This window comes from Chlorocebus sabaeus, chromosome 25, assembly GCF_047675955.1.
Source record: "Chlorocebus sabaeus isolate Y175 chromosome 25, mChlSab1.0.hap1, whole genome shotgun sequence".
Taxonomy (NCBI): Eukaryota; Metazoa; Chordata; class Mammalia; order Primates; family Cercopithecidae; genus Chlorocebus; species Chlorocebus sabaeus.
In genome coordinates this window covers 28,981,686-29,006,394 of record NC_132928.1, presented here as the reverse complement: position 1 = coordinate 29,006,394, position 24,709 = coordinate 28,981,686, and the positions used below count along the sequence as shown (strand labels likewise).

The 24,709-nt window shown below is 37.8% G+C and overlaps 1 protein-coding gene across 5 annotated transcripts in view; it reads right to left on the bottom strand.

The window, feature by feature from the left end:
* The window catches only part of KIF14 (kinesin family member 14), a 69,086-nt gene that overhangs the window by 11,776 nt on the left and 32,601 nt on the right, over positions 1-24,709 (bottom strand). For all 5 annotated transcript variants that reach the window (XM_037985764.2, XM_037985765.2, XM_073011649.1 and 2 more), the window contains 7 exons: positions 22,486-22,612; positions 17,647-17,740; positions 16,713-16,842; positions 11,944-12,044; positions 6,387-6,481; positions 1,820-2,044; positions 1,441-1,628 (listed from right to left, as the gene is read on the bottom strand). In XM_037985764.2, the coding sequence (XP_037841692.2) occupies positions 1,441-1,628; positions 1,820-2,044; positions 6,387-6,481; positions 11,944-12,044; positions 16,713-16,842; positions 17,647-17,740; positions 22,486-22,612 (960 nt within the window). The remainder of the gene's footprint in view (positions 1-1,440; positions 1,629-1,819; positions 2,045-6,386; positions 6,482-11,943; positions 12,045-16,712; positions 16,843-17,646; positions 17,741-22,485; positions 22,613-24,709) is intronic.

Here is a 24,709-nt window from a genome sequence, read left to right as displayed (position 1 = left end):
AGGCTTAACTGATCCTCCCAAAGTCCTAGGATTACAGGCATGAGCCACCGTACTCGACCATTATTTCCTTATCTGCTCCTTTTGTACATTCAATGAATTTTTATGAAGGAATTTGTTAATATGGTAGATGACTAAGTATTCTCCAATATCAATTTTCCACTTCTTCCATAGATCCCTTGATTTTTGGCTTGGCATATAGGTGTCCAGAATTTTTTTTAAAAATAAATTTCCTTATGATACTTGCAGCTAGATGCAGTCAAATGATAAAATTCTAGCCAAAGATATATAAATAGATGTGTCATATGGTGATTTCCAGAAACCTCTCTTAAAAGAAGGCAAACTTCAGCCAGGCATGATGGCTCACGCCTGTAATCTCAGCACTTTGGGAGGCTGAGGGGAGGAGATTACCTGAGGTCAGGAGTTCGAGACTAGTCTGGCCAACATGGTGAAACCTCATCTCTACTAAAAATACAAAAATTAGCGGAGCATGGTGGTGGGTGCTTGTAATCCCAGCTACTCAAGAGGCTGAGGCAGGAGAATCGCTTGAACCCAGGAGTGGAGGTTGCAGTGAGCCGAGATTGCATCACTGCACTCCAACCTGAGTGACAAGAGTGAGACTCTATCTCAAAAAAAACAAAAAAACAAAAAAGAAGGCAAACTTCGCCCTATCCTTCTCACCACTCCTTCTACCCTGCTCTGCTGAGCTCAGATGGGGCTCCTCCATGGTGGGTCATAAAATCAGGGGCTACACTTTGGGCATGGCGCAGGCGACCACTGGGAGGAGCCTGGATCCTGAGGACTCTGTGGTCACAGCCACCATGTCTACATCTAGATTTTATGTGAGAGACAATAAGCTTTCATCTTACTTCTTCTTACAGCCAAACCTAATCTTATCTGACACAAGATAAGCAGGAAAACAAAATTATTTCCTTGTCTCTGTGTCAGCAGGACTGTGGCCAATTGAGTCTGAGTTGAAACCCAATCCCATACCCTGAGCAAGACTCCGTCTCTCTTCCCAGTATCCCTTATTGAGGGCCAGCATGGTATAATGGTAGAGCATGAACTGGGACCAAGACTGCCTGGGTCCAGGTCCAACTCTGTCATTTACTAGTTAGGTAACATTGGATGGTATATTTATTTTCCCTGTGCCTCCAATTCCTCATCTACAAGACGGTGATAACAACAGTGCCCACTGCTGGGGTTGTTATAAGGATTAAATGAGTTAATATTTGTAAATCACTTAGAACTACTCGTACATAGACAGCCATGTAAGTCTTTGTTCAATAAATCAATTACAGACATCCACAGTCTCAGGACTTCAAAACAGAACGTACTTTTGAAAATCATACAGAGCTAATATTGGGAAAGATACAGACAGTAGAAAGTCAATAAATAATTATTAAATGAATCCTTCAAATGATAATAAGCAAATCAATTTACCTGCAAAAATAACTGTAAGTAGCCACCCAGTTTTTTAACTTCTTGTCTCAATTCATCCTCAAGTCTTGCTATGTTGGTGGTACAAGGCACTATATCACTCAGCCAGTGTTTCATTAGCACTACTAGCTGCTCAAAAGCACATGCAGTCTGAACGGTAAGTGACTGGATTGCTCGATCAGAAGAAAACACTTTGAAAGAAGAAGAAAAATTACTGGAAGAAATAATATCCAAATAAAAGAACTCATATATGATCATCATTAAAACATTTAACACAGTTAAAAGATGCATGCCAGATGTGCCAAATAATCATTCAAAACAAAGCGCAATGTGCAGAAAATAATCATTTATGTGAGTTAACAAAAGCAGTGGGATTGCTTACAGTTATCTTGACTTTCTTCATCTTGTTCTTCATGAGCCTTGGAAATGGCAAATAGCCCATTATAAATTTTAAGAAAACTATTCATTAGGCTGTCTGCTATAGTTCTTTCTTCATCATAACTCTGTCCAAGAAAATCTAATGAAGAACCAATCAATTCTTTGCAAATTCCAGGAAGAAATGACTCTGCTGAATTTGAGTAAATGGTGCTTGATTTGTCCATTAAACCTAGATCAACAGAAAATAGCCATTTTAAGCCTTGTTTTTGGAATAATACTTTCTTCTTTTAAAAAATGAGATCCTTACTTTATGTATTTCCGCATTATTTAAATGTATTACAACAACAAAGCATTTTTGTGTTCATTGTGGAATTAGAAAAACAAAACTATTAGTATATATAACATCATATGCTATGCTGTACTTGGAAGTATATCTTCCATGCCATACTTGCATATGTTGATTTCCAGGGTGCTCCATAATGTTAATTCTGCAGAAACTACCTCTGCTGCTTGCAAGTGTTACTCATATACTATTTCTCTTCCAAAAATGTTCAGGCATAATACTTTCAAACAAATGTTTTAATGCGCGCATATTATAGGATCATTGATCAATAAATTCAAAGTAGGCTATACTTATTTCAATTCAGCCTCATTTCTATATGCTAAAGTGAAAACACAATTCCATTTATGGATCAATTAACCTTTCAACAGCATCAATTAATCCATAGATTTAGTAGCTCCCTGACTGTACTATGAGACTATAGAGAATCCAAATATCCCACATAACCATTGGTTTAATCTCTTTGTTTATTTTTTGGTAGGAATTAATTTTCTTTTCTTTCTTTTTTTTTTTTTAAGAGACAGGGTTGGGCCAGGCACGGTGGCTCACGCCTGTAATCCCAGCACTTTGGGAGGCTGAGGCGGGCAGATCACGAGGTCAGGAGATCGAGACCATCCTGGCTAACACGGTGAAACCCCATCTCTACTAAAAATACAAAAAATTAGCTGGGGGTAGTGGCACGCACCTGTAGTCCCAGCTACCTGGGAGGCTGAGGCAGGAGAATGGCGTGAACCCAAGAGGCAGAGCTTGCAGTAAGCCAAGATCGCGCCACTGCACTCCAGCTTGGGGGACAGAGCGAGACTCCGTCTCAAAAAAAAAAAAAAAAAAAGACAGTGTCTTGCTCTGTTGCCCAGGCTGGAATGCAGTGGTTACTCACAAGGGTGATCATAGCACACTGAGCCTCAAACTCCTGGGCTCAAGCAATCCCTTGGCCTCAGCCTCCACAGTAGGTGGGACTATAAGCATGTGCCACTATGTCTGGTGGGATTAATTTTCCCTAACACCTAAAGAACTGTAATTGATGAAAACAATGACAATTACATAAGATAAACTTAGAAATACAATTGGATTCACAAACTGGAAAAGTAGGCAATGATAAACTATATTAAAAGTAATGTCTCAGCTGGGCACAGTGGCTCATGCCAGTAATCCCAGCACTTTGGGAGGCCGAGGTGGGCAGATCATCTGAGGCCAGGAGTTAAAGACCAGCCTGGCCAACACGGTGAAACCCTGTCTCTACTAAAAATAAAAAATTAGCCAGGCATGATGGTGGGCGCCTGTAATTCCAGCTACTTGGGAGGCTGAGGCAGGAGAATTGCTTGAACCCGGGAGGCAGAGATTGCAGTGAGCCAAGATTGCGCCATTGCACTCCAGTTTGGGCAAAAAGAGTGAAACTCCATCTCAAAAACAAAAAAAACATAATGTCTCAGTACTTCTACTTTACAATAGTTTCTTCTTGAGGTACGTTACAATCAAGATAGGCTAAAACCAATTGATTATCTACAGTTTATACAGCACATCTCTGAGAGATGGATCTTCTAAGCACTGTCTAAACCAGAAATAAATGAAAAGTTTGAAAGATTCATTCAGAACATCTGGAAATAACTTTATCCTGGAGTCCTAATATATTGAGTATAATTATTCTTATTTAATAGACAAGATTAAGTTTTCTGGTCCATTTCATAGGTGTTTAAAAGCAGCAAACTAAAAGGAGATAGAATAAAGGCATAGGGTGGGCAATATTAAAAAACTAGAACAAAGGTAAGAGTTTGGTTTCTAGGCCGGGCGCAGTGGCTCACGTCAGCACTTTGGGAGGCCAAGACGGGCAGATCACAAGGTCAGGAGTTCGAAACCAACCTGGCCAACATAGTAAAACCCTGTCTATACTAAAAATACAAAAAACTAGCTGGGTGTGGTGGTGGGCACCTGTAATCCTAGCTACTCGGGAGGCTGAGGCAGGAGAATCGTGTGAACCTTGGAGGCGAAGGTTGCAGCGAGCCAAGATGGCACTACTGCACACCAGCCCAGGCAACAGTGCGAGACTCCTCTCAAAAAAAAGGAAAAAAAAAGGAAGGCCGGGCGTGGTGGCTCACGCCTGTAATCCCAACACTTTGGGAGGCTGAGACGGGTGGATCACGAGGTTGGGAGATCAAGACCAGCCTGGCCAACATGGTGAACCCTGTCTCTACTAAAAATAAAAAAAAAAGAGTTTGGTTTTGTAAAGAGAAAAAAGAAAAGCTACAAAACCCAAAGCTACAGTAGGGTAACGATGACTCAATATCGTTATGATGATAATGACTATAGTATAGTCATCGAGAATAGTTAAGTATATATTCTCTATTTAAGAAGATAATTGTATTAATGCATTCTAAAATCCAACAAAAACATTTTAGAAATATCTGCAAAAATACAGTAAAATATATGGCCCTGAATTTTACAAGTTAAGATACTTGCTCAACTTCCCAAAGCTAGAAAGTGCTAGACACTGGGGTACAGCCCCTCACCCCCAGGCCTGGTGCCCCTTCCACCACTCATAGCTGCCCAGATAGGGTCCTACTAAGTTCACATGTGGGATTCCATTTCTGTCTTTGAAAACCACAAATAAAATTATTTTTGTAAAGTATCTTACTCAGATAATACCAAATAAATAAGTTGCTACCACAGATATATATCTTTTTATTTTGCTGGTTAATAAAAAACCCACAGCATATTTTAATCTACCTTAGATTAAATAAGTAGTAGGATCACAATTATCTTCCTAAAAGAAACCCTAATTTCTAAAATTTTAAGTCAAGATGAGATATAATACCTTTTATGGCTACTCATATTCTATTAGAACCTTTATCAAATAGATATTATGTTACATAATTATTTTAAAATTTTTGTTTACTAAATATGTGTACTGTAAAGTGCATATATCTTAAGTGTACAGCCGATTTATATATGCGTATGTATGTAAACCCCACTTAGTTCAATGTATACAACATTTCCACCATCCCGTCCCAACAGGTTTCCTCTTCTGGGTTACTAACTCCCAACAGAGGTAACCACTATTCAGTTCTAAACTACTCTGGCTTTTGTCACCATAGTTTAGTTTGCCTGTCCTTAAACTTCATATAAAAGGAATCATGTAGTATACACTCTTTTGGATCTGGCTTCTTTAACTCAACATTATGTTTCTGGAATTCATCCAGGTTATTGTATGAATCAGTCATTCCTTCTTTTTTATTGCTGCATAGTAGTCTATTGGTAGTAGGTAGTAATTTTTTTCTTTTTTCTTTTCTTTTTTTTTTTTGATGGAGTTTCATCCTTGTTGCCCAGGCTGGAGTGCAGTGGTGCCAACTCGGCTCACTGCAACTTCTGCCTCCTAGGTTCAAGCGGTTCTCCTGCCTCAGCCTCTCAAGTAGCTGGGATTACAGGCGTGCACCACCACGCCCAGCTAATTTTGTATTTTTAGTAGAGACGGGTTTTCTCCATGTTGGTCAGGCTGGTCTAGAACTCCCAACCTCAGGTGATCCACCCACCTCAGCCTCCCAAAGTGCTAGGATTACCGGTCATGCAGCTGCCTGGCCCAGCAGGTAGTAATTTTTAAATTGTAATTATTACAGGTAGTTACACATATACAATTTACAGTGTATCCTCTCCTCCTACATTTTAAAATAACATTATAATAAATATCGGTACAAAATATTTATAGGAATAATTCCTTAACTTTTTTTAAAAAATTGAAATAATTTTGGGATAGATGATACATAGATCATTATGCAAAATTCAGAAGAAACCAAAGGGTATGCAGTGAAAAGGGTGCCTTCCTTCCTGTCCTGTCTCCATCCCCATGCTGCCATGTACAGCCAGCACTTTGGGGTTTTGGTGTAGTTCTCCAGAGAGATCTTATTCATTTACAAGCACCTATGTCCACATCATCTTCTCTTTCTCACACAAATGATAGAATAAAATACATAATCCGCTGCACTTTGCTTTTTTCACTTGTAAGGAAGTAATATTCTCATACATTTTGGAACAAACACATCTTCCATATTTGAATTATTCTACTAAAAGGTTTTGAAATAAATCACAGAGCACAGAATTTTTGAAGTGGAAAGGAATTTTACAGAGGAATCGGAAGCTTCCAGGAAATGAAATGATTTGCACAAGGACAAGAAAAAATGTAATGGTAGAACAAGGACTTAATGCTTTTCTCGCCATGCAGAAAATGTGAAGAAAAAAATACCTGATGAATGTGAAGAATGCAACTTCTTAATTGGGTGAACTTGTATGTCATGTAAACAACCAGAAATTCTTCTGTTCTTCATCAAACTCCTGCTCCTGAAAAAAGACAAACCATAAGATTAGCAGTTCTATACCACATGGAATAATATTATTAAGAATATTTATAAGTTCTCTAAAGAAAATGGACATTCATGTGTGTGTTTTTCATTAAAAATTTTCATCCAAGGAAAAATTCATTTGGTTAACTGAGCAAGAATTTTACTATTTACAGGCACTGTTCTAGGCAGATAGTTAATTAAACAGAATAAATATTTATTGAGCACTACTATTTGCAGGCTCTGGATATTGTGGTAAAATGTGGCAAACCTGGTTTCTGGGCTCACTAGGCTTAAAGTCCAGAACCAAAGAGATAAATTAGGTAAATAATGACAATAAAGTAATGAATGTGATGAAGGCATAGAGTGTTGTGGTAGACTCTATAAAAAAACTTGACCTGGCCCAAGAAGCCAGGGGGCCTCCTTGGAGCAGTGACCCTCAAGGATAAGTAAAACTTAGCCAAACAGAGGGCAGGCTTGGGAAACAGGCACAAGCAACAGGAAGACTTGATAAATGAAAGTAGTGTACATTCAATGAACCAAACGAGGTTCAGAAGGACTGTGGCCTATAATGTAAGAGAGAGAGCACCAAGGGATGAGGCTGGGAGGTGCACAGGGGCCAGCTTGAGGTGGTCTTTGTATGTCAATAAAGCTTGGATTTTATCCTGAGGAAATTCTCTAGGGAAGGATTTTATCTTATTTTTTTAAGTGGCCGAGTTGGGATTTATTTATTTTCTTTCAACTTTCATTTTAGGTTCAAGGGGTACACGTGCAGGTTTGTTACATGGATAAATTTCATGCTGTGGGGGTTTGGTCTACAGATAATTTTGTCACACAGGTAACAGGCATAATACCTGATGGTATTAAAGAGTTTTTCAATCCTCACCTTCCTCCCACCCACCATCCTCAAATAGGCCCCAGTGTCTATTATTCACTTCTTTGTGTCCATGTGTACTCAATGTTTCAAGGAAAGATTTTAAACAGGGAAGTGATTTAGGTAAATAAACCTGAAAGTAGGTATCTGCTACACTGTGTGCAAAGCATAATACCTGTGAAGTGCAGCAGTGGTACAAATGGAAGAAATGTTTCTATCTCTAATTGCTCTTTTTGCTGACCTCTTTTTCCTCAGCCTATAAAAATGCCCCAATTTCTGCTTTGAGTTTGCTTGGCTGCCTAAGCTGTTATTTTCTTTCTTTCTGTTTGCTTCTTGAAAATGGAGGCCACCCTTTCTGCTACTGGAGAAAGCAGCCTACCTCCATATTGCCATTCATCTATAAATTTTTTAAACCCAAATTCTAATTCCTATGTCGATAAAACTAACAGAGCAGTGATCTAGATCTAAATTTAGTGGATCCTTTGAAGTATTTTTTCCTAACACAACTCTGTACTACAGTCGGCCACTCAAAGAAAAATACTATTTGTTGAAAAGATTATTAAGCCAAAGCATTCTATCACTAGTAGCCTAAATGTTTCAAATATAAAATTTTCGCTATGAACTCCTACAAGAACACAGAAATAGGACTGATAAAAGGGAAAGGAAATATCAATTCTCAAATATTACAGTTTTTCTACTTAGCAGTGAAAAAAAGTATATTATTACAGCAAGTCTAAACTAGGAAAACAAGTATTCTTGCAACAACATCATAATTAAACAATGTTTAAACCCAAGTAAAATGCTTGTCATATTACTTTCAAAGAGTGTTTACTTAACATCAGAGGGAAATTTACTTTTAACTGTCAACAGTATATATCAAAATTTATAGGCAGCCAAACCAGTCTATTTTATTGCAGAACGACTGTGGCATATCATTGCCCAGTAGAAGTTCTATAATTAAGAATCTGTCAGTGTTTCCATTACCTACAGGCATTCTCAGAGTTTGGAATTCTGTCATAAACATTCTTACAAGGCTGAAACTTCATATACAAGGTCTCAGACTAAGAGCAATTCATTTTTAAAAAATATGATACTTTTAAATTATAGAAGTATCCAAAAATATCTCTGTGAAATGAAAACACCCAATTTGAAAATCTTAGAAAATGCTGAGATGTTTTGATTTTTGGTAACATTTTAAATTTCTGCTGATTCCCTAATTATTAACTTAAAAGTCAACAGAAAATATGATGTAAATTACCAACATACAGGAGGCTAAAAGTTTTTTTTTTTTTTTTTTTAGAGACGGAGTCTCCCTCTGTCGCCCAGGCTGGAGTGCAGTGGCGGGATCTCGGCTTACTGCAAGCTCCGCCTCCCAGGTTCATGCCATTCTCCCGCTTCAGCCTCCCGAGTAGCTGGGACTACAGGCGCCCTCCACCACGCCCGGCTAATTTTTGTATTTTTTAGTAGAGACGGGGTTTCACAGTGTTAGCTAGGATAGTCTAGATCTCCTGACCTCATGATCCACCCACCTCGGCCTCCCAAAGTGCTGGGATTATAGGTGTGAGCTACCACGCCGGGCCCCAGTAGGCTAAAAGTTTAATGCTCATTATTAATGGTTATATTGTGATTTACAATTCTAAATGTACAAAGTTTAAATCTGTTTATAGCCGGGTGCAGTGGCTCACGCCTGTAATCCCAGCACTTTGGGAGGCCAAGGTGGGCGGATCACAAGGTCAGGAAATCGAGACCATCCTGGCTAACGCAGTGACACCCCGTCTCTACTAAAAATACAAGAATTAGCCGGGCATGGTGGCGGGCGCCTGTAGTCCCAGCCACTTGGGAGGCTAAGGCAGGAGAATGGCATGAACCTGGGAGGCGGAGCTTGCAGTGAGCCGCGATCGCACCCCTGCACTCCAGCCTGGAGGACAGAGCGAGATTCCATCTCAAAAAAAAAAAAAAAAAAAAAAAAATCTGTTTATAATAAAAATAATACAAAACTAGCAATCCTAAAATCCAAAGATATTCATAAATCATTCTCTGATGAATTTATTGGTCTGGTTTAAATTTTTGGGTTACTCTAGGTTGGCTTAAATATCTCAAGCTCTATCTACTCAATTTCAACTAAGGACCATATTTAGCTCACTTCAGTGCCAGAAGCCAGCTCTTTCAAGTCCTCAATACAAATCACTTGAAGATATTACCATCTGTTACTGGTACTGGACAGAAATCAGCTTCTCTGTATTCTAAGATTTAATCTTATTCAATATATATTAAGCATCCACTAATAATCAGAGCTGCCATTTATTGAATGCCCACCCACTGTAATATGTGCTTTATATGCACTATCTCTAATTCTCGTAACAACTCTGCAACATAACCATCATGATTTCCATGTTGTCAATCATGGTGGTCATAGTAGAAGTAGCAGGAGCAGCAGCTGCTCTATACATAGGACCTCACTTAATCTTAATAATAAATCCCTGTAAAGTAGGTATATATTACTGTCTTCATTTTAGATGAGAAAATTGAAGGCTAGGGATGTAATGTCACTTGTACATGACCACAATGAGCATGGAATAGAACCCAGGACCCTGATATCAGAGCTTGTGACCTTTTTACTACGCTATATTGTAGGGGATAGAGACATGTTCCCTATACTCAACGAGCTCATTTCTGTGTAAAAGATATGCTTTGTATTTCATTCAGGATAATGCTTGCTATGTATTAGCAATTTCTTTCCATAGCTTAGAGGTTATCATATGACCAATAAAGCAGAAATAATGGGGGAAAAGCTGCTATAAAATAGTTTCATCTCTTTGAGGAAAATCATAAATGAGTTTAAAATAAGCCAAGTCAAAAACAATGCTATAGGCCTAAAACGATTTAGAAACCCGAATGGATTCTGATCTGCAGCTGAAGGCAATGAAGTTTAAGAAAACAAAAAACAATTAGCTTAAACAGAAGGATGCTACTCTTTCATATACAATGGAGAGGCGATATGGCATAGCAGTTAAGAAAATCAGGAGCTTTGGAGTCACCCAGACATATCAGCTCTGTGACTTTGGACGAGTCACTCAACCTCTCTAAATTCTCAGTTTCTTCATCTGTAAAATAAGGGTAATGACAATATCTACTTCATAGGTTTGTAGTGTGTACTAGGTGAGATAAGGCTCAGTAAGCATTTAATAAATGCTCTTAATAACAATGATGCTTCTGCTGACAGATAAATACTATTGACCCTTACATCCGAAAAATCTCCAGCTCCATCCACCAAAGTTCTAAACCCAAATATACACCTGGATGTCCCCTGAGAATCTCAAATTCTTCATGTTCAAAATTAAACTCCTCTTAAACGCTCCATTTCAGGCAACACGAATTTCCTCTAGTCAGTCACCCAATTTAAAACCAGGAGTCATCCTAGCACCCTTCACACCTTCAGCCCCACAACCAGTCTCTGCATTCTATTGATTCTGCATCCTGAATATGTATAAACTCCACTTTCCTCTTCACTGCATTTAAAAATCCTTCTGTCTGGCCTCAGTTCAGGTTTTTGTCAACTGCTCCTGCCTCTACTTTCCTCAATTCCTGGTCTTTCAGGACAGGGAGTATTTTGTATTCATCTTTGCTTCCTCAGGGCATGGCAGACAGTAGTCATCAAAGAAATACTTGCTTAAAAACCAAGCCAAACTAGGAGGCTAAATTGGCTCCAAGGCCTTTCCAAGATACCATTTTGCCTCTCTGTAATCTAAGTATCTGAGATCTACGCAGAACTAGTTTTTCCTTGAAAAGCATCTATTATTCACCATGGAAGACTTCTATGTTTTGAGTTAATAAGCAACATTTGTCACATATAGAAGTTGTCTATCACCATGATTTATTCTTTTGTGGAGTTCATACTAGTTTACTGCATTTAAAATTCTGTACCTTACAAGAAAAGATCATAGAATATACCAAGTTCTTGAGAAAGGGTAATTTTTTTTTTTGAGACGGAGTCTTGCTCTGTCACCCAGGCTAGAGTGCAGCGGAGCGATCTCAGCTCAGTGCAAGCTCCACCTCCCGGGTTCACACCATTCTCCTGCCTCAGCCTCCCATGTAGCTGGGAGTACAGGTGCCCGCCACCACGCCTGGCTAATTTTTTGTATTTTTGGTAGAGACGGGGTTTCACCACATTAGCCAGGATGGTCTCGATCTCCTGACCTTGTGATCCACCCACCTCGGCCTCCCAAAGTGCTGGGATTACAGGCGTAAGCCACCACACCTGGCCAGAGAAAGGGTAATTTAAAGGTAATTAAATACTGTTCATTTTTACGGAAAATTTAATTTATGCTACTCTAAGTTGCTCTTAAGACTTACATGATGAAACACTGAAAATCTGGTTTCTCTTCTGACTAATAAACAATTTAATGCCCTAAGTGCTGTAATTTGACCAATAACATATTATTCCTCTTATAGTTCTGGGTTTCCTATCCAGACATCTATCATGACAATGGTTCTTTTAAAATAAGGAAATAATATACATGATATACAATTTACACACACGTGCGCGCGCGCACACAGAGCAAGAAAACCACTAACAAAAATGTCTTTACCTCCTTCTAGAAAGTGAAGAAACTGGTGCATCTGTAATGTCAGGTTCCCATTCATCTTCAGGATCACAAAAGACATCTTCATCTCTGTTACTACCATTACTCTAAGAAAAATATAATATATAGTTTCAGTTAATTTGGGGTGAAAAAAATGTTTAGTAACTAAGAAAAAAAAGATTAAATCCTTTGTTACATTTAAACCATAAAATTAGCAAGATTATATATTATCTGATAAGTCTAAAAAATCATTCCTGATCAAATTAACAATCAATCACACGATGATACGGATGATATTAAAAGACATCTACTTTTAGTAAAAACAACAGAAATCATTAAATAATTCAGGAATAATAAACTTGAGATTTATAAGAATAGTAAAAACATAAACAATAAAATCCTCAGGAGAGACACAAAAGAATAATCTGACGAAGTTAAGATGTAGTCACTTCCTGGTTGAATATCTTGATCAGGATTATAGTCTATATTTTACATATTTAAAGTAATAACAATTACAGTTCTAGCAAAATGCTACATAGAACTTGATTCAGAGACAGTATAATTATACAGAAAAATAAGTAAAAAATTGCAATGAATGGTTAAAAGTAGGAGGTAAGTTAAAGCTAGGTTAATTCAACCACTAGGTTTTAAAGTATATATCAAGGCAAGAATAATCAAAGGACCTCCACGCTACTTTTGTTGTTCTAAAAACACAAGCAATTCATATTAATTGTAGAAAATTTAGAAATTATTAATACATATAAACACAAAGAAAAAAATTAAAACCACTCATAAACCCATGATTTTCACATAAACATTGTCAATGCTTTGGTATAATTGCTTTCAGCCTTCTTGGATTTTCTATTATGAATACACTTCGCATTTATGACATAAACCCTACTTCTTCATGGTGTAAGAATTCTCTTTTTTTCTTTTGTAGGGAGAAGGCTGGGCTCAAGTGATCCTCTCATCTCAGGTTCCCAAAGTGCTGGGATTACAGAGCAACCTTGACCTTCTGGACTCAAGTAATCCTCTAACCTCAGCCTTCCAAGCAGCTGGGACTCCAGGCATGCACTACCACATCTGTCTAATTTTTAGATTTTTGGTAAAAGAGACAGGGTCGGCCGGGTGTGGTGGCTCATCTCTGTAATCCCAGCATTTTGGGAGGCCGAGGCAGGCGGATCACCTGAGGTCAGGAGTTTGAGATCAGCACGGCCAACATGGTAAAATCCTGACTCTACTAAAAATACAAAAAAAAAAAAAAAAAAAAAAAAATTAGCTGGGTGTGGTGGCACGTAAGCCAGATACTCAGGAAGCCGAGGAACAAGAATTGCTTGAACCTGGGAGGCGAAGGTTGCAGTGAACCAAGATTGTGCCACTGCACTACAACCTGGGCGACAGAGCAAAACTCTGTCTCAAAACAAACAAACAAATAAGCAAGCAAACAAACAAAAACTACGTTACCCAGGCTGTTCTTGAATTCCTGGGCTCAAGTGATCCTGCAGCCTTGGCCTCCACCGTGCCCGACCCTGCTAACATTTCTTTTAGGATTTTTATAGCTGTGTTCATATTAAGATTAGTTCATAGGCCAGGCACAGTGGCTCACGCCTGTAATCCCAGCACTTTGGGAGGCCGAGGCGAGTGGATCACAAGGTCAAGAGATTGAGACCATCCTGGCCAACATGGTGAAACCTCGTCTCTACTAAAAATCTAAAAATTAGCTGGGCATGGTGGCGCACAACTGTAGTCCCAGCTACTAGGAAGGCTGAAGCAGGAGAATTGCTGAACCGGGAGACAGAGGTTGCAGTGAGCCGAACTCGCGCCACTGCACTCCAGCCTGGCGATAGAGTGAGACTCTGTCTCAAAAACAAACAAACAAAAAAGATTGGTTGGTAATTCTCTTCTGAGTCATCTTGTCAGTTTTTGTGGTTTTTGTTTGTTTTGTTTTTAATCCCTTATTCTAGCATAAGATAAACTGTGACACTTTCTATTTATTGCTATGTTCTAGAATAGTTTAAACAGAATAAGATTTATCTGTTCTTTGGCAGTTTAAAAGAGCTTACCCATAAGAGTGTCTGAGATTAGCACCTTCTTTTCCTACACTTTTTTTTTTTTTTTTTTGAGGCCAGTTTGTTGACGAATGTTTCAAATTATTGCATGGTTATTCACCTAAGAAGTCAAATTTCATAATTTATCTTTTTTCTAAAAAGTCTTTTCTTTGGCCGGGCGCGGTGGCTCAAGCCTGTAATCCCAGCACTTTGGGAGGCCGAGATGGGTGGATCACGAGGTCAGGAGATCGAGACCATCCTGGCTAACACGGTGAAACCCCATCTCTACTAAAAATACAAAAAAATTAGCCGGGCGTGGCGGCAGGCGCCTGTAGTCCCAGCTACTCGGGAGGCTGAGGCAGGAGACCCAGGAGGCGGAGCTTGCAGTGAGCCGAGATAGTGCCACTGCACTCCAGCCTGGGCGACAGAGCAAGACTCCGCCTCAAAAAAAAAAAAAAAAAAAAGTCTTTTCTTTGTAGGAAATTGTCGAATTTATTACCATAAAGTTTTATAGTAACATAATTTTTTAATGTTTTCTTTATGTTTACTTAAATGCCACTTCTCATTTCTAAAATCACATTTATCTTTTCAAAGAACAAGAGCTTATATTTATTAATTTCTAATTAATTAATTATTGCTTTTATCTCATCATGATTCCTTTCATTGCTTTCCTTTGTTTTACTTTGTTTTTATTTTCATTTTTCCATTAAACAATTGAAGTGTTAGGCTACAATTTGGCAGCATCCTCTAAGTTTTTCCATATGATAACTTCATTACTATAATGATCTAAATAGTATATAGTTCCATATGGAGTTACATTTAAAGGTAGTATATTTTACAAATAGTAGCAATGCAACAATTTAATACATGCTGCAACTATTTTAGGGATAATTTTATGGATAATTAGATAATATGAACTTTAAACTTTAAATTCATACCTCTCACAAAACACCATAATAAATTCTATGTGATTCAAAGATGTGAACTTTTTTTTTAATTAAAAGAAAAGGCAGGAGTTGTACAATGTTTAAGTAAGATCTCTGGAATAATAGATGGATTCAAATTTACCAAATTAAAAATGCCTGTATAACAAAATGAAACCAAAAAGATGATATAATTAGGAAAAAAAAGGGTATGATAAATATAAAGGCTTATCAAAATATGTAAATAACTTCTAGAGCTGTATTAATTTCCTACATTTCATTTAACAAAAAATTCAAAGAGCATGAACACATACTTTACCCCTAAAGAAAAAACAGTGAAATCCCAAGTCCCTAGATTTACTAGTTATTAAAATACAGGTTGCGGCTGGACACGGTGGCTCACTACTGTAATCCCAGCACTTTGGGAGGCTGAGGCGGGCAGATCACGAGGTCAGGAGATCGAGACCATCCTGGCTAAGACAGTGAAACCCTGTCTACTAAAAATACCAAAAAAAAAAAAAAAATTAGCCGGGCGTTGTGGCAGGTCCCTGTAGTCCCAGCTACTTGGGAGGCCAAGGCGGGAGAATGGCATGAACCCGGGAGGCGGAGCTCGCGTTGAGCTGAGATTGCGCCACTGCACTCTAGCCTGGGGGCAGAGTGAGACTCCGTCTCAAAAAAAAAAACCATACAGGTTGTGCACAATGGCTCACACCTGTAATCCCAACACATTGGGAGGCTAAGGTGAAAGGATTGCTTGAGGCCAGGAGTTCAAGACCAGCCTGGGCAACATAGCAAGACTCTGTCTCTATTAAAAAATAATAATAATAAGGCCAGGTGTGGTGGCTCACGCCTGTAATCCCAGCACTTTGGGAGGCCAAGGCGGGTGGATCACCTGAGGTCAGGAGTTCAAGACCAGCCTGGCCAACATGGTGAAACCCCGTCTCTATTAAAAAAATACAAAAATTAGCTGGGGCTGGTGGCAGGCACCTGTAATCCCAGCTATTCAGGAGGCTGCAGCAAGAGAATCGCTTGAACCTGGGAGGCAGAGGTTGTAGTGAGCTGAGATCTCACCATTGCACTATAGCCTATGTGACAAGAGCAAACTCCATTTCAAAAAATATATATATGTGTGTGTATATATTTTTTGAAATATATACACACACACATATATACACACACACATATATATGTGTAAAATGCAAACTGGTAACATTGGTAAATGGCAATATTTCTGGCAAGCAATTTGTCGGTAAGCATCAGAGTGTAAAAAAAAGTTCATATTTTTAGTTTCATTTTGGAAAATATGAGAAAATAAGATATTAAAAACTACTATGTACAGAGATTTTTTAGTTGTGACTATAACAGGCAGCAGGCAGCTGGAAGCACTCAAAGGACAGCAACGGAGAAATATAAATAGGCAAAAAGGTACATTAGGCTTAGGAAGATCATTTCAAACGATGTAATATCATTTATGTCTATCAAATTTCTTCTTTCCTTAAGCTTAAATGTAAAATTTTTTAAATATACAATTATGACAATAGATTCCACTATTAAATTTCTCCATTGTACCTATAACTGTATTAAAACAATCCAATAAAACTCCATTTAAATGTAAAAATAAATATATATAATTGTTAATACTGGTTGGTTTAGGTAATTGACAGATTGCCTTTTGTTTTCCAAATTTTCTATACAGAAAATATGTCACTTTTATATATATATATATTTCACCAAAAGCAGGTACTTGAACTTTTATACTTTTTTATTTTAAAAAGTTTATAGAGATTTTAATAATATTCCAAACCTCATAAAGTTCTTTCATTGCTGCAAGTTTAGATTCAAACTTTTCCAGACTCCAGAATGTTGAGATTCCTAGTTTCAGGTTACGAACCCGAATAGAAGTGTCAGAACTACTTTTATCTGATACATCATGTCTGAAAGAAAAACAAACAAAAAAAGCTTATCATGAAACATACATACCCATTTATACTAAGAGTTTTCAGGGGTAGATAATTTCCCTTAAAATTCCATCCACTGATTAAGTCTTTCCACAGTTAAGTATTTTTATTATAGTAATAATCATATAAGTATATAACATATAAAAATAACATAAAAAATTTTTAAAGTCAAAAATTTCTAATAAGGTATGTTCCTTTTGAACAATGAAATACTGATACATTTTCAACTCAAAAGAAAATTAGCAAATTACTAAAACAACTAAAATTATTTTATTTATAAATACACTAGTATGTTAATTGTTGAAATCTCTCTTACTCCAGAATGACCTCTGAAACAGTAAAGTCTCACTGCGGATTCTGATACCAGCTCTTTCCTACAGCTGTAGAACGGACTTTAGAGAAACTAAATGATAGCCAGGCACGGTGGGTCACGCCTATAATCCCAGCATTTTGGTAGGCCAAGGCAGGTGGATCACGAGGTCAGGAGTTTGAGACCAGCCTGGCCAACATGGTGAAATCCCATCTCTACAAAATAGAAAAATTAGCTGGATGTGGTGGCACACGCCTGTAATCCCAGCTACTCGGGAGGCTGAGGCAGGAGAACCGCTTGAACCCAGGAGGTGGAGGTTGCAGTGAGCCCAGATTGCGCCACTGCACTCCAGCCTGGGCAACAAAGCAAGACTCTGTCTCAGAAAAAAAAAAAAAAAAAGAGAGAGAAACTACATGATATAAAGGCCAACTTGTTTAAAACATTTATAATCAGGATAATTAATTACTCACCTGCCAAAAACATAGTATGTTTTCAGTTTGCTGCTGATCGCATTGGCTTCCTGAATCATCATTGAGAGTTTCATAGAGCTCCAAGTTGTCTGCACTAATACAAAGCACACAGAAAAGATTCAAAATACATACATGGGCACTAACATATATCATTAAGCAAAACAATTCCTAAAAAAAATTACTGATTGTAAATGAATGGTTTTAACTCTATATTGCAGAAGGATAATGATATTTGAGTAATTTGGTGAAATAAAACATTTTTCCTGTAAAATGAGGTCTTTTGCCTGCAGAAAGATTTAAGAAAATTGAAGTTGATGTAAAAAAGATAAGCCAAAGACAATGCTTTACTTTCTAATATCTAGAAAAAAAATTTTTTTTCTAATGTCGTTTTTATTTCTTCCTCATTTCTAAATTCTTTCAAATATTGGGTATTCTATAGCCTTACTTATATAGAAACATGCCCTTTTGTATTTTGTCTAAAAATTAAAAAATATATATGTGTGTGTATGTCAAGACATTAAAATAAAAAAGAAAAATAATTTAGTGCATAATTTCACTTTCCTTTTTTTTGAGTCAGGGTCTCCCTCTGTCGCCCCGGCTATAGTACAGTGGCTGGATCATGGCTCACTGCAACCTTGACTTCCCCAGGCTCAAGTGATCCTCCCATCTCAGCCTTCCAAGTAACTGGAACTACAAGTGCATGCCACCACACCCAGCTAACTTTTTTATATTTTGTAGAGATGGGGTTTCGCCATGTTGCTCAGGCTTGTCTTGAACTCCTGGGCTTAAGCAATCTGCCTGCCTCAGCCTTCCCAAGTGCTGGGATTACAGGCATGAGTTACACCATTACACCCACACCCAGCTCCTAATTTGAATTTAAGATTCTGACTGGGCACAGTAGCTCATGTCTCTAATCCCCACATTTTGGGAGGCTGAGGCAGGAGCATCACTTGAAGGCCAGAATTTCAAGGTCTGCCTGGGCAATATAGTGACACCCTATCTCTAGAAAATAAAATAAATTAGCCAGGCAAGGTAGCATGCACCTGTAGTCCTTTGCACCTGTAGTCCTACCTACGGGAGAGCCTGAGACAAGAGGATCACTTGAGCCCAGGAGTTTGAGGTTGCAGTGAGCTATGATGGCACCCTGCACCCCAGCCTGTGTGACAGAGCAAGACTTTGTCTCAAAAAAAAAAAAAAGATTTTTACCATGAATATTTTCTATATTGTTGAGGCAAACTTATAACCAATAGTCTACTAAAAATAGCTTTTTGGAAGGATAAACTCATTATTCACAAGAATTAAAAAATCAAGTAATCATTGTAAGGCACTATCTAGGCCCTCAGAAGAATAAAAGTATTTATTTCTGGCAATAGATACAAAGAGTATTGGCTGGGTGAAGTGGCTCACGCCTATAATCCCAGCATTTTGGGAGACAAAGGCAGGCGGGTCACCTGAGGTCAGGAGTTTGAAACTAGCCTGGCCAACATGGTGAAACACCGTTTCTACTAAAAATACAAAAATTAGCCAGGCGTGGTGGCGCATACCTGTAGTCCCAGCTACTCGGGAGGCTGAGGCAGGAGAATTGCTTGAACCCGCGAGGCAGAGGTTGCAGTGAGCTGAGATTGCGCTACTGCACTCCAATGCACTCCAGCCTGGGCGACAGAGCAAGACTCTGTCTTAGGAAAAAAAAAAAAAAAAAAAAAAAAAAAAGAGTGTTAATATTTTAAAAGCTATTTTAAAGAAGATATAGAAACTACACAACATACCTACCAAGTACTCTTGCTAAAAAACTGAACCTGAATTTGATAGGCCTATAGATCTAACTACCACTTTCTAGGGAACACTGGAACAGAGAAGCCTGTTAAGCAATACCAGGGAGACACAATCAGCAAAATCCAGAATCCAAAAAACCTCTACAGGACCAATAATCTGATTTCTTCAACAAATTATTAGATAAGAGTGAATTTACAGATTAAAAGAGACTTTAAAGGCACATCTACCAAACACAATGTGTAGATCATATTGGTATCCTGATTCAAACAAATCAAGTTGTTTTTTTTTTTAAAAAAAAAGGATGAAACAATCCAGGAAATATGAATATGGAGTAAATGTGTGATATGTAAGAAATTATTATTAATATAGTTATGATGGTAATGCTTAAAAGAGTGACAGAGAAAGAGAGGGAGAGCAAAAAGAGAGTCCTTATCTAATTTAGAGATACACAGTGAAGTGTGTACACCTTAAATGATATGATGTCTGGGATTTGCTTCAAAATAGTCCAGGGAAGCAGTGAGTTTGAGGATAGTGGTAACAAGATTGAGCATGTGTTGATAATCACTGAAGTTGGATAAATATATAAAGGCTTACTGCAGCAATTTCTACTTTTATAGTTTGTTTAAAATTTTCCATAATAAAAAAAGATTATATTAAAAATATGCTGTGTTTTACACAGAAATGTACCAAAAAAAAGTGCAATCAAAAGTCTCCCAGGACTTGGCTAGGCATGGTGGCTGACACCTGTAATCCCAGCACTTTCAGAAGCCAAGGCAGGCAGATCACTTGAGGTCAGAAGTTTGAGACCAGCCTGGCCAACATGGTGAAACCCTGTCTTTACTAAAAATACAAAAATTAGCTGGTGATGCATGCCTGTAGTCCCAGCTACTCAGAAGCTGAGGCAGGAGAATCGCTTGAGCCTGGGAGGCAGAGGGTGCAGTGAGCCGAGATCACACCACTGCATTCCAGCCTGGGCAAAATCCCAGCACTTTGGGAGGCTAAGGTGGGCAGATCACGAGGTAAGGAGGTAGAGACCATCCTGGCCAACATGGTGAAACCCCATCTCTACTAAAAATACAAAAACTGTACTCCCAGCTACTTCGGAGGCTGAGGCAGGAGAATCGCTTGAACCCGGGAGGTGGACGTCGCAGTGAGCCAAGATCACGCCACCATACTCCAGCCTGCCAACAGAGCAAGACTCTGTCTCAAAAACAGAAAGGTCTCACAGGACTTAATGCCTTCACTGGTGAAATCTACCAAACAATTAAAGAAGAATTAATGCTAATCCTTCTCAAACTCTTCCAAAAAGCTGAATAGGAACATTTCCAATTCCTTTTGCAAGACCAGCATTACCCTGATACTAAAGCCAGACAAAGACACTACAAGAAAAGAAAACTACAGGCCAATATCCCTGATGAACATAGATCCAAAAACCTTCAACAAAATACTAGCAAATCAAATTCAACAGCACATTAAAAGGATCAAACACCATGATCAAGTGGGGTTTATCACTGAGATGCAAGGATGGTTTAACATATACAAATCAATAAATGTGATATACCACATTAACAGAATAAGGATAAAAATCATATCATCATTTCAATAGGTGCAAAAAAGCATTTGACAAAGTACAACATCCTTTTATGATACTGTCAACAAATTAGATATAGAAGAATGTACCTCAACATAATAAAGGCTATATATGACAAGCCCACACCTAACATCTTCAATGGCAAATAGTTGAAAGTTCTTCCTTTAAGATCAGGCACATGACAAGGATGCCTACTCTCACCACTTCTATTCAACATAGTGCTGGAAGTCCTAACAAAACCAGTTGGGTAAGAAAAAGAGATAAAAGATATCCAAACTGAGAAGGAAGAAGTAAATTGTTTGTTTACAGATGACATGATCTTATATATTAGAAAACTTTAACACCACCAAAAGTGAAATAAGCCAGACATAGAAAGATAAATACTATATGATCTCACTTATATGTGGAATCTAAAAATGTTGAACTGATAGGCACAGAGAGTAGAATGATGGTTACCAGGAAATATAGGATAGGGGAATAGGAAGATGTTTGTCAAAGGGTACAAAGTTTCAGTTATACAGGATCAATACACTCTGGAGGTCTAATGTACAGAAAGTTGCCTAGAATTAATAATGATATTGTATACTTGAAATAGGAGAGTATATCCTAGGTTTCGTCATGACAAAAAAAAAAAAACTAGGTGAGATGATAAATATGTTAACTAGCTTGATTATGGTAATCATTTTGCAATATATGTAAAAACATCACGTTGTACATCTTAAATATACATAATTTTTATTTGTTAATTATACCTCAGTAAAGCGAGAAAAAATCTCTCTTAAGAAAACAGTGTCTAAGTGAAAAAGAAAACAAAGTAATCCATGATGAAGCACAACTATTAACAGATATAAAACAAGGATTAAGAATTAGAATAAGATACATTTTTTAAAAACATGCTGCACATTGAAATTTTGCTTACTATTTGCTCAGTTGCAGTACTACTAACGAATTGCCAGATTGGGTGGCTTATAATCAACAGCAATTTATTGCTCACAGTTCAGGAGGCTGGAAGTCTGAGATCAGGGTTCCAGCATCGGTCAGGTTCTGGTGAGGGCCCTGTTCTGGGTTGCAGACTACCATCTTCATGCCATGTCCTCACTTGGTGGAAGAGGTGAGGGGACTCTGCAATTTCTTTCACAGTGGCACTAATTCTATCTATGAGGGATCTACCCTCATGACTGACTTACCTACCAAAGGCCCCCACTTCCTAACACCATTGCCTTGGAGGTTATGAATTCAATATATTAATTTTGGGGGAATACAAACATTCAGTCTAAAGCATTGATATAATAAATATCCTAAAAACAGAATATTCAAAAACAACCATTCATACAAATTTATTTAGATCCAGAAAAGTCAACTAGAATAAAATATTTTGAATATATAAAGGCAACTAATGGTAACATTTTAGTAATTATATTACATATAACATGCATAATTTTAGAAAATATTTGCTGAAATCAGCACATACTCACTTGTAAAAGTTTTATCCCTATTACTCCGATTCTGCTGTAGAATTTGTACTTCTTTAGCAATTTTTTGCTTTTCAGTTTCTAAAGCTTCCAGAATTCTTGCATGGCGGATGCTATGGTCTTCTAAAGCCTAATTGATATTCATTCATACAGACCCACATGTGAGAATATGCAAATAGAGAAATTATAACACCACATTGAGATGATGGATATGCTAATTTGCTTCACTATAGTAACCATTTTACAATTTATATACCCCATAACATTATATAACTTAAATATACACAATAAGACCTATTTTTAAGAAAGATTGATAATGATAACACACTATAGTAAACTTCATTTTATAGTACATGTTTTATTAAGCCTATATAGTTAACATGTTTTATGTGTTTTATTAAACATGAAAAGCTTTTAAAAATGATTTATAAAATTTCCTTATAATTTTCCCCACAACAGTATCATTAGGAATTTTTGATGACATAAATTAATCTTTTTTCTTCCCATTGATAGAAGTTAAAAAACTAGAAAAAAAGAGGAAAAGAAGTCATTATATCAAAAAGACTCCTGCATGTGTATACTTATCACAGCACAATTCACAATTGCAAAGATATGGAATCAACCTAAGTGTCCATCAACCAATGAATGGATCAAGAAAATATGTTTTTTTTTGTGTGTGTGTGTATATATGTATATACACACACACACACACAACACACACACCATGGAATACTACCTAGCAATAAAAAACGAAATATCTTTTGCAGCAACTTGAATGGAACTGGAGGCAATAATTCTAAGTGAAGTAACTCAGGAATTGAAAACCAAATATCAGCATGGTCTCACTTATAAGTGAGAGCTAAGCTATGGGCATGCAAAGGCATATAGAGTGGTATAATGCAGCAGTCCCCAACCTTTCTGGCATCACAGACTGCTTTCATGGAAGACAATTTTTCCACAGACAGGGGTGCAGGGGTTGGTTTCAGGATGAAATGGTTCCAGCTCAGATCATCAGGTATTAGATTATCATAAGGAGCGTGCAACCTAAATTGTGAACTGTGTGTACTCCTGGTACAATGTACATTGAAGATTCAGAAAGAAGGAGGGTGGGAGAGGACAAGAAATGAAAAACTACCTATTGGATACAATGTAAGCTACTCAGGTGACAGGTGCACTAAATCCTAGACTTCACCACTATATAATTCATCCACGAAACCAAAGCCACTTGTACTTCTAAAGCTACTGAAATAAAAATGAATTAAAAATAAGAAAACTCAAAAAAGGCAGAAAAAAAAAGAAGAAAAAAGGACAAACTGTTAAAAAAAAAAAAAAAAAGAGGCCACATCCAAGAACACTTGTTGACTAAACAAAGAAGTTACATTTAAAAGATACAAGAAATCTAGCTTAGCACAAGTAAGCATTATAATCCCAGTAATAATAATTGTTTTTCAAGATTTAAACAGTTCTATGTTTTTCTCCTAAACCTCTCTGAGGTAGTTCACTAGTCACTTTGTGTCCGTGAGTTGACTAGTAGATCCATAATAACTGTATTATGGTACCAATACTTTGCAATTACTAGGAGTATTTTCTTCCACCCCAACTCCCACCCTGGTTTCCCCGACCTCACAAACTTGGAAAAAAGAGAAATAAAATTGCCATTTGAGAGAGTAAAACCTTAAGACTAAGATATAAGGAATCAAAACAGAGCTTACAAACTTTAGTGTTCATCAGAACATCCCACAGGGCTTCTTAAAATAGGTTCTGTGCCCCACTCTCAGTTTCTGCTTTAGTAGTTCTGGAGTGCAGCCTAAAACTTTGCATTTCTTTTTTCTTTTCTTTTCTTTTTTTCTTTTGAGACAGACTCTTGCTCTGTCACCAGGCTGGAGTGCAGTGCCACGATCTTGGCTCACTGCAAACCCGCCTCCCGGGTTCAAGAGATTCTCCTACCTCAGCTTCCTGAGTAGCTGGGATTACAGGCATGCGCCACCATGCCCAGCTAATTTTTGTATTTTAGTAGAGACAGGGTTTCACCATGTTGGCCAAGATAGTCTCGATCTCTTGACCTCGTGATCCACCCGCTTCAGCCTCTCAAAGTCCTGGAATTACAGGCGTGAGCCACCATGCCCGGTCTAAAAATTTGCATTTCTAACATGTTCCCAAGGTGATGTTGATGTTGCTGGTCTAGGGACCACCTCTTCAAGAACCACTAATAGAAAGAATGGCCCAA